At 35.2% G+C, this 16,820-nt stretch overlaps 1 protein-coding gene and 1 long non-coding RNA gene across 2 annotated transcripts; one reads left to right on the plus strand and one right to left on the minus strand.

Annotated features, from left to right (window-relative positions):
- The first annotated feature begins 5,149 nt into the window (after nucleotides 1-5,149).
- LOC147486761 (L-type lectin-domain containing receptor kinase S.4-like) lies at nucleotides 5,150-8,112 on the plus strand. The gene is made up of 2 exons (XM_086572839.1): nucleotides 5,150-5,309; nucleotides 5,389-8,112. The coding sequence occupies exon 2, from the start codon at nucleotides 5,907-5,909 to the stop codon at nucleotides 7,950-7,952; it is 2,046 nt and encodes a 681-aa protein (XP_086428965.1). The 5' UTR covers nucleotides 5,150-5,309; nucleotides 5,389-5,906; the 3' UTR covers nucleotides 7,953-8,112.
- A 5,908-nt stretch (nucleotides 8,113-14,020) lies between these two features.
- LOC147486762 (uncharacterized) lies at nucleotides 14,021-15,993 on the minus strand. The gene is made up of 2 exons (XR_015203067.1): nucleotides 15,236-15,993; nucleotides 14,021-14,366 (listed from the first exon to the last, which is right to left on the minus strand). It is a non-coding gene; the product is annotated as an uncharacterized LOC147486762 (long non-coding RNA).
- Nucleotides 15,994-16,820: the final 827 nt, after the last annotated feature.

The following is a 16,820-nucleotide window of genomic DNA, read 5'->3' on the forward strand; positions in this document are numbered from 1 at the left end:
ATTTTACAGTATGCTTTTCTAATGTCCATCTCAACTTTATTCCCTTCACCATGTATGCTCTACCCAATTGACTATTTGGATTATACATGAACAAATGGGAAAGCCAAATTTATGATACAATCGGCTCACAAACATGATATGATGACACTTAAAGATTGATAAATATGTTATGCACATTGTTCATTGAGTTTGTAGTAAAATTAATTGTAGATGAATGACTTAATTGAAAGATTATTTTGATTACGTGTGTATTGAATTGTAGATGGACAACCCATATCTTTAAATGAGACCATGTTTTCGCTATGGGGTCTACCAGTGGGCACATCACGTGGTTTGTAGCTATTTCATTGCATCCACAATATTTTTAGGGGTCTAATAACTGTCAGGTAAGGCTCCTTCTATTTTTCTCCACATCTCAAAAGAACTTTGTACATTGCCATTTTTATGTAGGCCTATATAACTTTTGCAGTGGGTTGACAGTGGGCAGGGATTAATTTGCTAATTGCATGGAGTTTGAATTGGGAAAACAGTTAGGGATAGCCTCATGAAAGGATGGCCGACTTAAGAAAACTAAACACCAAGGTACTTGAACCTGATAAGTAATTTTGAAATGAATTTAAAACAAAAAAAATATTTCAGTATTAGTGGTTACTACAATATTAGTTATTATCATGTTTTACATTTTTCTATTAGGGTCTATAATATTAAGTTATTTACTACTTCATTTTGCATGCTATAAAGTTTGGTCAAATTTAGCTATTTTCAAATTTACAACTCATGATTGGTTTAATGCAAAATTAGAAGCTATTTCTCGAATATTGTATGAGATTGAAGATTCCGTTTGTATAGTCCTTCGCCTCTTCATAGGTATTTTAAGTTTGATTTCTTAAGAAAATTAATGGGTTATTTTAGTTTGATTCTAAGTGTGAAGTTTGTTGTAGAAAATAGTCGTGTATATTGTGAAGATAACTATGTAAAATATGTTTATTGTTTTAATTAATTTGTTTGAATTTGGATGACTTGGGTTTCTTTGAGTAGTAAATAAGACAAGATGTTGATGTAATTTATTGATCTATTTATTTTGTATCCATTCTTTTTGAAATAAATTGTTAAACATATAAGCTCATCTGATGTAATTTGATTGTCTTACTTCATTATCTAAATTGGGTATCGTAAATTGTTTACCGTAGATTGACCAGTTATCAATTGCTCGAATATCAATCCCCATCAGTTACTAGGATCCTCTAGCTACAACGACAAGGATGTATTTGGCTTGGAGGTATCCACATGTATATTTTCAAGTTTTTCATTTTAAGAGATTTTTAAATTGTTGGCCTACCTTAAAAAAAACTAAGCTTTAATTGTAGGTTTATATTATTAGATTACTCTACTTGATCACTCCATGTTAGACGCTTCAATTTAATTACAAGTTCCATGTGTATCTCAAAAATATCTAAAAAAATATATCTCCTAAAAGACGTGCTTCATTGTGATTGAAGAACTAACTGACTTTCAATGTAACAATTATGCTTGAAGAAATAGAACCAACCTTCAACTATAGATACCACTGACTCATACTCCAAGGAAATCAGACTTGGAAGATAATCATAGTGGCTGCTGCGTAGAACCAATTTATCTGACCATCAGTGTGAATGAATGTGTCTCTCATTACTTTGTACAAATTCAATTTCTTTTATTTGGCTCAATAGTTATATGCATCCCCTTTGTCTACTCTTTTAATCCATTTACAAATAAGTTGAGATAGTTTAGATGAAAGTTTCCTAATAGAAAATAAAATTTAGGGTTTATTTGTTGATTATCTCTCATTATTTCTTAATCACATGATGCATTAAAGTTCCTTTGTTGATAGTTTTACACCATCCTTAAACTTCTCTTATGGATAGGCTCATAGGCACCATAACAGCCTTCCAAGGAATAACATTCTCATGCCTAAGATGTCAAAGAAGCAGAGTTCTGAGTGTGTCAACCCGTTATGGATCCTTTTATAGCATCTTTCTCATTTGATTCCATGTTCACTGAAGAGCAAACAACACCATAGGCTCCTCTACTAATGGGTTTGATCGGTACATATTTTGTGTGAATCTCAAACAACATTTGCCACATCGAGTAGTAATGTTTCCCTTCTACCCTGATTCCATTTGGGGGTCCACATATGTAACCATTTAGTTTTCATTAAATGGATTTGGGTTTTGATTTTGATTTTTCTATTTTCGTAGGTTTTGTTTATAGTATTTGTATTATTTCCACGGTTTTTCAAAATGGTAAATTATGAACACGGAAAGAGGATCATGGACAATGATTTGAAATCCCAAGATTTTGTTTGAGGTGTGAATTTAACATTCGGAACAGACACCAGTTTTTAAGGCATTCATTGTCTCGACATATTTAATGAAATATCCAAAAATTATGCTATGGCTATATTAGTATCAACACATAGCAAATCATTGGACCTACTGATGCTAGACCGACCCACTTATTTGACCTACTATTTGGACCTACTGATGTGTCAAAAGTCATAATCATTGATTTACATAGAGATACGTGTTCGTGTGTATTGCACTGCAAACCAACGTTATCCAAATAGTGAGTTTGCAATAATAGGTCTAAAAAGTAGGTCCGTGTAGCACTACTCCATAGCAAATAGATCATACAAATCAGTTCTGACTCCCATACGCGAGTTGGACCACCCATAGAATTTTCCAACTTCAGCCAAAACATGGGCAGGCATAATAAGACTCTTGGGACAGAAGACACATTTAAAAAACTGAAACATCTGCTCCAAAATGACATTGAACTCCCAACTAATACCCAGACACTCCATTAATTCTGTCCACAAGGGCGTTGCTATCTGAGCACACCACCAACTTTTGGATTCCAATTTGCAATGCATGAGACAACCCCTCCTTTTGGGCAAGGATTTCACACTCTTCTGCTCCACTGGCTTCAGGCTAAGATGACTGCTTCCCACAGTAATTAAAACATCGTTCCAGTGCCCAATAGTATATCCAATGCCTGACTTTTGTGTAATGGGACCATATTCTCCATCTGTGAAGGTTGGGTACCACGAAAGAAGGAATGTAGTATTTTATAATGGGAGGAGGTTTTTGGGGTAGAAAAGAGTTGGAAGATTGATGCAGAAGCTGTTGGTAAGTAATAGGTTTGTGGTTGGGTTTGAAGAGGAGGTTATTTCGATAAAACCATACGAAGTAAGCTAAATTGGCAAGATGAGTTAAGTCATTATAAAGATTATCCTTACTAATAGAGTTAGTAATAATCTGTCCTAATATATCTCTAATCTTAAAGTGATGATTCTAGTTATCTCAGATAGAGGGCTAACAAACCAAGTATCCTTTATAATAGGACATAAAAATAATGCATGCTCTATAGTTTCAATACAATTATTACAACTAGGACAAGTAGCATCATCAATAATATATATGCCTATCATACAAAATACTTCGGGTAAGATTAAGAGAAATAAATAAATAATTGAACAACTCATCATTTTCCAAGTATCCAGTTCTTAAATGAGTGAAGGTAAAAAGATCATCCTTACTTTGGGAGTTGGGACTCAACATGGATTTTATCTTTAAAATTTTTTATCCAATTATCTTTAGGGCGGTGGTATTGGCACACTATAAAATGGGACTAGCACCCCTTTTAGAAGTTATATGTCATATATCATCCCATATATAGAGAAAAATGGATGTTACATGACATGTATCATCCAAAAGGGGTGCTAGTCCCATTTTATAGAGTGTCAATGCCGCCGCCCATATCTTTATGTCCAATTGAAGATTTTTTGTCTTCTTCAAATTGAAATTTTTACAGCTCCAGTCTCCTAACGTTCAAGGTTAGTGTTAAGTATATATAATATGCTTTTAGAAATGTTGGAGTAGGTGTGCTCAAGAATCTTAGGAAATGTTCGCCAAATTCAGAGTTACACACACAAACATATATATGGATATTATTATTATTTGTTATTTTTTTTTCAAGAGAAAGTCTCGTAACATCTATTGTACTAATAATAATTCTATGAGATGGACTAGAGAATGTTAACTCAAGAAAAACATTCTTGACTGCAAGATTAAGAAATTAATATTGCACAGGGTTGCACGAGTTTTAAACTAATAGAAATTAAGTATCAGCCATGGTATATATGATGGTTTCTGAAATACTTAAAATCATTCATTCTCTATGATAGTCATCATGGACGGCTTCATATTTTTGAGTATTAAAAAATAAGAGAAATAATTTTGATTATCAAGGATATTCATTGCCTTTCAAAAATATGACTTTTGGAGAAGGTTAATTATGTTAATTATGTTGTTTGACTTTTTAAAATACATGCTTATGTTATGGCTTAATTACAAATAGTTTCAAGTCATTTATAACAAACAAAAAAAATTAAAAAATTATTTCATTTAATGGCACCCAATCAGTAAACGGGTACGAAATCTAGTATAATTATATAAAGTCTAGAAGATTGATTTAAAAAAAAAAAAACTTACTTAAAGATTCCACTACTGCCGATGGTAGTCCAGGTTGTTTGTTTCTGAGTTGGGCCAGTTTTCGGGTTCTCCTCAGCCCTGACAATAAACACAAGAAGGTGAAGAGTTATAAATTTATCTGAACACACAGTTTTTAGGTTGAAGTAAGGTCTTAGGGTAATGATCACTTTGTTATTGTCAATCCAACCACTACAAAACAACAAAACCCTGACCTGAAAACTAATTAAGTAGTAAATTCCAGTTGAACCGAAGTGGAAGCCCAGTCTTTGTTCTAATACTGGAATATCTGTTATGATACTATCTTAAACTTTGGACCATCCAATTCCAATGGACAACGTGAAACCCCATGAATTCATATATTAATCGGCAAGCTAAATTCATTGAAGGCATTGTGAAGTAGAATTGTTTTTCCTCGAAATTGGTCCTCCGGACTCTTTTCTTGTTTTCAATTTGTCTCTTCATCACTTACACTAGTTTAAAAACTAGTATATGTTTAACATAAAAGTGTTCAGTTGTTCACTATATTTCTTAAATCTTAATCGCCCTTTTTACAAAACAGAACTTACTGAAACAATAGTATCTTTAACATAATAAAAGTAATGGGAATCAACCAATTTGTGGAGGCCTTTCAACTCTACCGGAGTCGTCAATATACAATCGAACGTTATGACCAAAATTCGTAGGTTACAATCTGACCAGGTAAAACAACCTCAATGTAAGCTGTCGGCATATACAGCTTTATCTTACTTTCTGCTTCTACCTGCAGCCGTTGTGCCGGTCAGTTCTTGCCAATTTTTTGCATTCATTATATTATCTATTGTGCACATATATTTGATGATTCTGTTTTCAATTGCAGGGGTTTAATGGCCTTTTCCTATTACACGGCTGTTTCAATTAATTGGCTTCTTTTTCCTTTTAATTTGCAAAATGACAAATACGACATATGAAAGAGAAGTAAAGACTGTGGAAATTATAAACACTTCCTCAAATATCTTGGTCTCAATATACAGCTTTTAGTTATTATTGCTGTGTAGAAACGTGACATATTTGACCAATAATTTTAAGTATCCTTTTCTATATGTACAGCATGAATGTGTAGTTGTTTCTTATTCGGTTTCAAGCTCCATTAAATCTGCACCTTCAGTTATGACTGTGTTCAGTTTTTCTCACTTACTTCTCAGCTGTATTTCTTTAGCAGTGAGATTGTCCACAGCCAACATCCTAGGAAATGAAACAGATAGACTTGCCTTAATCCAGCACTTTCTGCTTTGTGCCAACCCACCAACTCATCTCTTTAACTCTCTTTTGTCTACTTTCTAATCTAGATTCCTCTTCAACTCTTGTAGCTACACAACCTTAAATCTAGTCTCATTAATGAAGAAAAACTTTGGGTTACTCTTAGTTTTTGTTTTTCTTTCATACCCTCTTCTTGTTTCCTCTCAGTTTGATGAGTTCTTGTACAGTGGATTTAATGCACTGAAGGGTAACATAAGCTTAAATGGAGTTGCAGAGGTCGAAAACATCGGTGTTGTTCGTTTAACAAACGACACGAGGAGATTAATTGGTAGAGCTTTCTATCCATCTGCACTTAAGTTTAAGAACTCAACAAATGGTAAAGCTTTTTCATTCTCTACTTCTTTTGCTTTTGCTATTGTTCCTGAATATCCAAAGCTTGGTGGTCATGGTTTAGCTTTCGCTCTTGCTCCATCTAAAGAACTCCCAGGTGCTCTTCCAATTCAGTACCTTGGACTATTTAATGCAACTGATGTTGGGAATTATTCGAATCATATTTTCGCAGTTGAATTTGACACGGTTCAAGATTTTGAGTTTGGTGATATAAATGATAATCATGTTGGTATTGATATTGATAGTTTAAGGTCGAATTCATCTGCACCTGCTGCTTATTTTGCTGATAAGTCATCCAAAGTAGACCTTAATTTAAAAAGTGGGAATGTAATTCTAGCTTGGGTTGACTATGATTCTGTTAGAAATCTTGTTAATGTAACACTTTCGCCTTCTTCGACCAAACCTGAGTTGCCTATTATTTCTTACCCTGTAGATCTATCACCTATACTTCTAGACTCCATGTTTATTGGATTCTCTGCTTCAACTGGCCTTCTTGCAAGCTCCCATTACATTTTTGGATGGAGTTTTAAGATGAATGGAGTTGCTCAAGATCTTGAACTCTCTTCTCTTCCTACTCTCCCTGTACCTACGAAGAAAAACTTACCTTTAACTATTGGAGTCTCAGTTGCAGCTTCAGTTTTTCTTCTAGCTGTAATCTTTCTGTCTATCTATCTCTTTAGGAAGATTAAGAATGCAGATGTCATTGAAGATTGGGAACTCAATATTGGTCCACATCGATTTACCTATGAAGAACTCAAAGTAGCAACAAAGGGGTTTAGGGAAAAAGAACTACTTGGGTTTGGTGGATTTGGTAGAGTTTACAAAGGAAAATTACCGAATTCAAAAGCCCATGTTGCAGTCAAGCAACTTTCGCACGAATCTAAACAGGGGTTGCGAGAATTTGTCTCTGAGATTGCGACTATTGGTCGTCTTCGTCACAGAAATCTAGTCCAGTTACAAGGTTGGTGTCGAAGAAGAGGTGATCTTCTTCTTGTTTATGACTACTTGCCTAATGGAAGCTTAGATAAATTCATCTTTGAAGAACCAAAGGTGATTTTAACTTGGGAACAGAGATTCAAGATAATTAAAGGTATAGCTTCAGCTCTCCTTTACTTGCATGAAGAATGGGAACAAATTGTGATTCATAGAGATATTAAAGCTGGTAATGTGTTACTAGATAGTGAGTTAAATGGTCGGCTTGGTGATTTTGGGCTAGCTAAGTTGTATGAACATGGGTCAAACCCAACGACAACTCATGTAGTAGGTACACTAGGCTATCTTGCGCCGGAGTTGACAAGAACTGGTAAGGCTACTACTGGTTCTGATGTGTTTGCTTTTGGTGCGTTGTTGCTTGAAATCACTTGTGGAAGAAGACCTATAGAGCCTAAAGCATTGCCTGAAGAGTTGGTTTTGGTTGATTGGGTTTGGGACAGGTGGACAGCTGGGAGAGTGTTTGATGTGGTGGACCGAAGATTGGAAGGCGAGTTTGATGAAGCAGAGGTGGTGGTTGTGTTGAAGTTGGGGTTGATGTGTTCGAATAGTACACCTACGGTGCGCCCTAATATGAAGCAGGTGGTGAGTTATTTGGATGGGGAGGCGAAAATGCCGGAAGCGTTGAGTGCGCCTGGGGAGTATGAGGCAGGGAAGAACAGTGAGGGATTTGACGATTTTGTGCATTCATATCCATCCTCGTCTTTGGGGAAGGTGTCGTCTTATTCCTTTCCTGGTGATGTTGAAGCTCCCACTGCTTCATCACTCTCTCCTTTCTTCAGTAAAGCTCACAATAGTTTGTGATGAGTGGTATCAAACTATTCAAGGTGCAATTTGTAAATAAATTTTTGCGTACTTCACACAAGTTTTTTACTTGGTCTTCATGAGAGATTTTCGTCATTGGGAGTTCGTATGTGAATTTTGATGGTTAATGTTATATTAGGTGATGTATTTGTATAGATAACTCAATTGACTTCTATCTCATTCGGTATCAGCCTGAACTTTTGCAATCTCAGTAAGATGCATGATTGCTAACTTGGAGATTAGTTCAGTGTCTCTACCATGACTCACTGCACCCAATAAACATATAGACCTGCATCTAAGAAAAGAGAGTTGTGTATGGAGCGTGTTACTTTGAACCCATTGCGAAGAAAGTTTAAAATAATTTTAGCGTGTATGGTAAGCCTTTAGTAAGTGAATCCATATTTTGGAGATCAGTACTAATATACTCAACTATCAACTGTCAAATGATAATTTTGAACCCTTCCTTCATGTCAATAAACTTTATATCAGTGTCCTACGGGACGCTAATGAACTCTTGTCATTCTCAAAGAAAAAATTTAGCGGCTTTAATATCACAATAAATCTTTAACAGTTTCTAAATGAAACTAACAACATAATACCGGAATCCGATAAGATCCAATCGGTTACCAAATGATTGGTTCTTCGGCATGTGAGTGTGAAATCTTTTGTTCTTTGCAAATACCGCATAAAACTTTTAGCCGCTTTCATATCCATTCCTGGATTAAGTATTTGCCAAGCATTCCAACTACGTACGCAGTAACTGGAGCGTACAAACTTGAGCATATATGAGACTCCTTACTGCTAACGCATATGGGATATCTTCTTATAAACCGTTCTTTGAATATGTAAGCAAATTTAACTTATCACCATTACCAAAACGTGCATTACCTGGTAAATTGTTGTGCATGCCGGAACTACTTAGCACCTTTATTGACGTAAGCATTTTGTGAAAGCCAAAAAATATCACGTGATATATCACAGTGATCTTTATGCATATAACAAAATTACTACACCGTATGTCACTTCTTGATAGTAGAATATCATCAACACATATTACCATAGTAAATAAATTTGCTCCCACTGATCTTATAATATAAACATTGATCCACGTTAATTTAACTTAAAACCAAAAGAGACAATAACGTGATCAAACTTTAAGTACCACTAACGAGATGTCTGTTTTAAGCCATAGATGGATTCTTCAACTTGCAAACCAAATGTTCTGTGTCTTTGGACTCAAAACCCTGAGGTTGCTACGTATAGATAGTCTCCTGAATGTCACCATTCAGAAAAGCTGTCTTAACATCCATCTGGTGTAACTCTAAATCATAATGAGCTACAAGTGCCATAATAAGCCTTCTCTTTATAATAAATGCCTTCATTATGAGTAAAGTCTTTCAAGAAAAGATATCTTTTATATCTTTCGATGTTGCCTTTTTGAGTCATGATTAGTTTTGCAATCCCATTAGCAAACCAATTGGTTTGACTCCTTTACGCAATTCGATAAGATCCCAAACGTCATTGTCTTTTACATATACTTAAACTCATTTAACATGGCATTCATCCAATCTAAGGAGTGAGCACGTTGTTTGGCTTGAACGAAAATAATGGGATTATTTTCAGTTCCTATATCAAATTTATGCTCTTGGAGATACACTATATAATTTCCTTAAATAGCTAGTCTCCTCCCCTTTATGTGAATTCTTTAATGACACTTCTAATTGAGTTTGTCGAGGTTTTTCTGTAAAAGTAGGAGGCAACTTAGGAATACTTGGTTGATTTTCAACCGCATATTGTCCAAAGCCAGGTATGATCAATCCATTAAAGGAACATCGTGTTCTTTCTTCAAATCATTATTCCTAGGTTGTGTACTCCCACTATTCTCAACATTCTCAATAAATATGGCATTATCCGTCACAAATAAATAGGGTATTTGAACAGGGGAAATAAAACATGAAACCCCTGTACCTTTTCGAATAGCTAATAAAGTAGTAACTATAGTTCTTGAGTCCAATTTCCTTTTATTAGGCCTGTATGGCCTAGCCTTAGCTGGACAACCCCAAATATGTAAATGCTTTATACTAGGTTTCTTTCCAGTCCATAGTTCATCATATGGGGTTTTAGTTACTGCTTTACTAAGTACTCGACTAAGGTTGTCTATTGCAGTCTTTAAGGTTTCACATGTAGAGACTCTGGTTAGAAATATGATTTGTCATTCTAATAACCATGTCTTTTAAGGTCTAATTTCATCTCAAATACACCATTTTGACATGGCGTCCCTGACATGGTGTACTAAAGAACGATGTCACATTCCATCAAGTATCTTGCAAATAGTCCTGGATGTTGGCCTGATTCATCATACCCACTATAGTATTTACCACTTCGGTCGGTTTGATGGTTTAACTTTATAAGCCTTTAAACACATCCAATGACTGATTTTTCACGAATTATGCATGGATGCCCATAGAAAAATTCGTCTATAAAAGTGATACAATACCATTGACCATTCCATGAAACCGTAGGGAATGAACCACAAATAGTGGTAGATACGTACCAAATCTAAGACGCCTAAAATTCTCTTGTTGGCACCAAACTTCCATATGTTTGTTTGTTTTCCCCTTTTACTCATTCAATACAAACTTTAAAAGTTTGGAAAAAACAAGGGGACCAAGAACTCCATTTTGACACATGCTTTTCAATTCTCACCTTAGAGATATAACCCAAATGCTCGTGTCATAATGTAAAGGAGTTCTTATTTATTAATTTACACTTAATACCATAGTTAATAACATGCAAAGTTTCTTTTGACCTTAAGTGAGAGGCATCCAAGTCTAACTTACATAGATTATCCGTATAGCATGGACTATAAAAAATTTGAATTTTTTATTGAGACTAGAGATTCTTTTTTTATTTTTTATTTTTATTTATTTTTTTATTTTTTTTTAAAAGAACAAATATAACTAGATTTGTTCTAAGAGGAAATTGAAGTTACTTAATAGTCTCATTAAAATCTAAACAAAAGCCATACTTTTTAATCTAAAGACCATGATGTCCTCAACACAGTCTTTATTGTCATTTCCTATGAAAATGAAACCTTTGGGTATCAATGCGCTTTCGGCTCCTTGAGCAACTTTGCATGAAAACACTAATGTGAATAGTTGCAACTATATCTATCCACTATGACTTAGATGGTACTTCAGCTAGATTAAATTTAGAACAAACAAAACTTAAATTCATTACCTTTCTTTGCGAGTCACTTATGATATTTTGGACATTCTTTATAAAATGTGACTTGCATGTTTCTTGAGAAAGCAACAGAAGATAACCTTATCATGTTTATCTTTCACGTACATTTACTTAAGAAGTCACATTATCTGCAATATTTTTACCCTTATTATCTATTTTCTTTTCTCAGTGCCCTAATTGTCATTCCAGAAAGTTGCCAAGTGAGCACTCTTAGTCTTATCTTGTTTCAACATTTCTCTTATTGCACATATTGAGCAATGAACTCACTAAATTCCTTTGAGTATTATACTTCATCTCAATGGGACCAAATTGTGCTAAAAGAGAAACTAGAATGAGGTGCACATGAAGATTATCAGAAACTCCAACTTTAGTGTCCTCAATTTAGCAACAAGATTAGACATTTCCATAACATGCTCTCTAAAATTTCATATTCCAGTATACCGCAAGGTGACAAGTTTACTAAAACGCATACTTGCCTCCATCTTTTCCGATGCAACATCGGTATGCAACTTGGCTTAAGAATTTCTTGGCATTTTCTATCTTAGGCATTGCACAAAGAATTCAGAAACATATTACTTTATTATCATAAGACTAAGACTATTATAGCGCGCCCACTTTTCCTAGGTAGTCTTTCATCGGCAAAACTAGTACCAGTAAAGCTTAGGAGGCACATCAACATGCATGGCATAATCCCAAAACCATACATCCAAAAAAAAAAAAAAAAACGATTATAAGATGCTCTTGCTATTAGCAAAGTTGGAACAACTTAGAACTAAACTGTTATTCAAATTGGCAAATATAGAATGTGCATTCATTGAAGCATAACACAAAAGATATCTCACATTACTATATATGTCATCTACTATAATGCATTGACAATAATAAACTTGAATATTATCATGCATTCATTAGTCTAAATGAAAATTAATAATCAAGTAGACAAATGACAAGATAGAAAACATTTATAAAACTTTAGTAGTGGGCCTTAACGAGAAACCTAACATACCATTATAATTCAAGTCTTTGGACAATCATTTAACGTGTAAGTGGTTCTCTCTAAATACATAAGGCTAATCGATATATGTAAAACAAAGTTAGGCTTGACCAAACAGTAAGTCTTCCTTAGGGCCGACTATTGAACGCATAAGTAATTCCTAAAATTATTTTCCGTATATTAATTACCTTATACCGTCTTTAATCCGGCCAAAATAATAAACTTCCTTTGGGCCGATTATTACTTGCATGGATTAAGACGCAACCATATACAATCTAATAAACTTTACCATTAAACCCAAATAAATTTTCCATGAAAGAGGCCACTTAGGCAGCGTATCACGTTGAACTTATCCAAGTTTCATGGTTTAGATTGCTAATTTTTTCAAATGTTTGGAACATGCTATTATTCAATTCTATTAATTAACATGATGATAATAGTAGAAAAGAAAATTCCAATAGCAAAGTTAAGAAATCCAAACATAATCAAGCTGAAATTTAAGTCCATCTACTTTATTGGGCCCGAAAACTCGTCAATATGACTATTCATACGTCCAAAATGGACTTAAAACGAGGTATATACAACTGAAATAAGTTAATTGGGCCCAAAAAAAAACCAAATAGGCCCAAAACAGGGTCAAACTAGGTCCAGTCAGCATGAGTCGGACCCGGTCAGCACAAGTCAAACTTTATTTGTAAAGTCAGAACTGGCATACATGGGCCAGACCCAAACCCAATCTAGTTTATGGGTCGAGTTGGACTTTGGGCTATGGGGCATACTTTAATAAAACACAATTTCTATTTTAGTGGGCTTTAAAAGAAAAACCCAAAAAAGGTTTTATGTTGGAATCGGTTTTAAAACTCACTTGCACCAGGTGAGTTGACTTTGAGAAAAGAAAAACTCATAGTCACGTTCAAAGAACAGATAGTGCAAACAAAACTTTATAGTTTTTCCGACCCCAACCTGCCTCCATTAATCCCATCAACTGAACGATACAAAACAAGTTTCGACCGTCAGATATCATCTCTACCATCACACAACCCACCACACCAAATTTCAGCCCCATTGGACACTGCATCTCCGAGATACATAGATTTTAAAATCGCCAGATTCATATAAAAACGAGTTTTTAACCACTTTTAACATCAGTTAACTACATGAATCTGAGATCGAAAACTACAAGCCACCGTACGGATTTAAAATATGGTATGAAGAGATCAATACTTGAAAATCTCAGCACCATACATCCAAACCCGAAGGAGATCCAAGAGTCCAAACTTGACAAGAAAAACAGTTTTGGGAATTTTCGAATTCAACCTTTGACGGCGATACCCACCATAACCGGCGATCAAAACCCATCATCCACCGTTGGATATGATCCTTAGATGATGAAGTACTGACTCCACAAATCCCGACCCCAGAAAAATCCGTTCGCCGGAATCCGACGGTTCAATAACATTGAAACCGAAAAAAAACTGATTTTTTTCAATTTTAATTTTAACTGTATAAGAAAATAAACCGTATGTAATATCAAAGCTTTAGTTTCATCAGTAAAAAGTTAAGCATATTTAGTGAATAAGCTCTCCTTGCCAAGATGGCAATTCAAATTAGGGTTAACTAGTATTAACCACCACCATCCCCCCAGCCAATTAAGATTTTCCCATTAGATGGGAAATTAGGATCTCCTCCCAAATACACAAAAAACACACGGTCAACTCAATTTGACTTTTTTGTACAGGAAAAGACCGTAAATTCCCATATATGGGAATGAATCATAATTAAAGCATCTAGGAGGTAATACTAGTTAATCCTATATTAAAATTTCAACTGAACAGTAAAAGACGGCCTAATGCATCAACACATCAACAGTGTTTACAAATTACCACAGTTCTCAGTAATTTGGTTACAACTTACAAGTACTTGGAAAAGGAACATTTCAGTCTCACAGATGTTAGAAGATTATTAACCGATCTCCGGAGGCCTTGCTACTTTCCCAGAGACATCTACATACACTCGAACACGATTGGGTCTGAAGTCCAAGGTTACAAATCGCTGACTAGGCGGGATCACCACAATGCGAGCCGTCGGCATATCCAACTTAATCTTATTTTCTGCTTCTTCGACAGTTAAGCCCAATAGTTCTGGCCAGCATTTTGGATTTGACATACTAGATCCTACTTCGACAAAATCAGAAACAAATCGAAAAGAATATGAAAAAGATTAAAGATTGAAAAACATGTATCGGTAGTTACCAAAAAAAAAACATGTATCGGTCATGGCCTCATGGAGTCATCGGTATGTACACCAAATCTATTTAGATTTTCCATCCATCATAGATTAGAACAATATTGCAATTTACGTTAGTTACTAGTTACTCGTAGGAGCTATATAATTTCATGGATCAGATGTTTTTTTTTATTATAGGTTATAGCCAGTGCCGGCTTGTCCTTTATGTAAAAAAAGCAACCGCCTAAGGCCTCACTTTGAAAAAGGCCTCGTAAATTGCCTAATTTGTTGGGAAATCCCAAAGTTTACCTTAAAAATAGGTTTTAATTTCGATTATATCATAAAATCCAAAATAAATTTCTAAAACTAAGACTCTAAACATGTAAATCCTTTCCTTAAAAATAGGCCTCCACACACAGAATACGTGGGAAAGCAAACTTCCGAAAATAGGCCTCAATTCTTAGTTTTTTACTGCTTATATACTAATTTTTTTTATTAAATTTTTGAGAAAAAAAGGCCTCCATATATGAAATCCGCCTTAGGCCACACTTTGGGATGAGCCGGCCCTGGTTATAGCTCAGTGGATTGATATTAATCAAAAGTTCAAAAGATACACATACATAAATAACAGAGTCAAATTAATAACAAACATTAATTTTCTTGTTTATGCAAACAATAATCAACTAAAAGTGAAGATCATCTAAGAATCTAAGACTAATCACCATAGGTTAAAGGGAAAGATATTCATGTCATTAAAGAACTTATTAACAGAATCATATGTACTAGAAGATTATTTTTAAAAACAAAAACAACTTACTTAAAGCTTCCACTACTGAAGAAGGTAGTCCAGGTTGTTTCTGAGTTGGGCCAGTTTCGGGTTCTCCTCAGCCGTGACAAGAAACACAAGAAGGTGAAGAGTTATAAATTTAGCAGAACACACAAAGTTCAACCTCGTTTTTAGGTTAAGTAAGGTCTTAGGGTAATGATCACTTTGTTATTGTCAATCCAACCACTACAAAACAACAAAACCCTGGCCTGCAAACTAATTAAGTAGTAAATTCCAGATGAACCGAAGTGGAGTAACTTGGTCTTTGTTCTAATACTGGAATATATTGTTGAAGTTATCCCTCGATAAAGAAGTTTAGTTTGCGTGAAGAGGTCTGCGTGTGCATTCAGATTGGTCTTGCCCAAGGCGCGCCTGCGCCCATGCCGTGAACAACTTACAATACATTGAGGGCGTGCACGCTCGACATTGGCCTTGCCCAAAACGCGCCTGCACCCATGTCTATTTTCGTAGTTTCTGGTTGCTATAGTAACCGCGAGATTGCGGGTTACTATATAAAACAGAAACAAGATTTTGGAAAACCTAAGCAACACGAACCAAGGCAACACAAGAGAGAGAAAACCCAATCTTGAAAGCAATCAAGATTGAGAGATAACCTTTACAGAGAGACAAGCCTGTAAATAGAAATGAGTGATCTAGGAAAGTGAGAGACTGAAAAGAGTGATTGTAATCTTCCTTCCCACTTTATAAAAAGATTAGCTCTTGTGGAAGTAGGCACCATTGGCCGAACCACGGTATATCTTTGTGTTGTGGTATGCTTGTTATTCTCTTTACATTATTATTTGTTGTTAATAGTTGTTTAGAGAGTTGGGCATGTCAGTTAGGTTGTAGTTGATATTTAGAATTTGTCTGGAGTATAAGTGTTTCATATTACAAGTTATATGTGTAGTGGGGATCGATTGGTATTGGTATTAACCGCAACAAATAGTATCGGAGCTAGGTTAGATTAACCTAGGGTGTTATCCAAACCTAGCCCAGAAGGTGTTTGAACAAATTCCTAAGAGGAGGTTTGAATTGAAAATAACTTGTAAAGATGGACCATTCCATGAACACTCGCATGACGAGTCTGAATAGGAAGAACTACACCATTTGGAAAGCCAAGATGGAAAACTTGCTTTACTGCAAGGACTTGGCACAACCCATTGAAAATGGAGGGAAAACCGAATCGGTTCTTTTCTTTGAGTGTAGCAAGCTTGACGGAAAAGTAATTGGCCGGGTACATTTTGACAATGGATTGACGACAGTGTCTTTCACCATGTACCCCAAGAGACTACAACTTTTGGCTTGTGGAAGAAACTCGAAGACCTCTATGAGAGGAAGTCGGGCGGAAACAAAATGCTACTCGTTAAGAAGTTTGCCAACACAAAGTACCAAGAAGGTTCTTCAATGTCTGAGCATCTTAATGAAGTATAGAATACCATCAATCAGTTGCATTTGATGAAGATTAATATGTGAGACGAAGTTGAGGCTTTGTTTCTATTAAACTCTTTACCCGAAAGTTGGGAGACGTTAGCAGTCTCTCTACACGGATCAACTAATGATGGAATCATTTACATGG

Source organism: Coptis chinensis, chromosome 7 (assembly GCF_015680905.1).
Source record: "Coptis chinensis isolate HL-2020 chromosome 7, ASM1568090v1, whole genome shotgun sequence".
Taxonomy (NCBI): domain Eukaryota; kingdom Viridiplantae; phylum Streptophyta; class Magnoliopsida; order Ranunculales; family Ranunculaceae; genus Coptis; species Coptis chinensis.

Excerpts from the sequence above, each read along its gene's own strand:
- LOC147486761 (XM_086572839.1), top strand. The coding sequence starts at position 5,907 with ATGAAGAAAAACTTTGGGTTACTCTTAGTTTTTGTTTTTCTTTCATAC.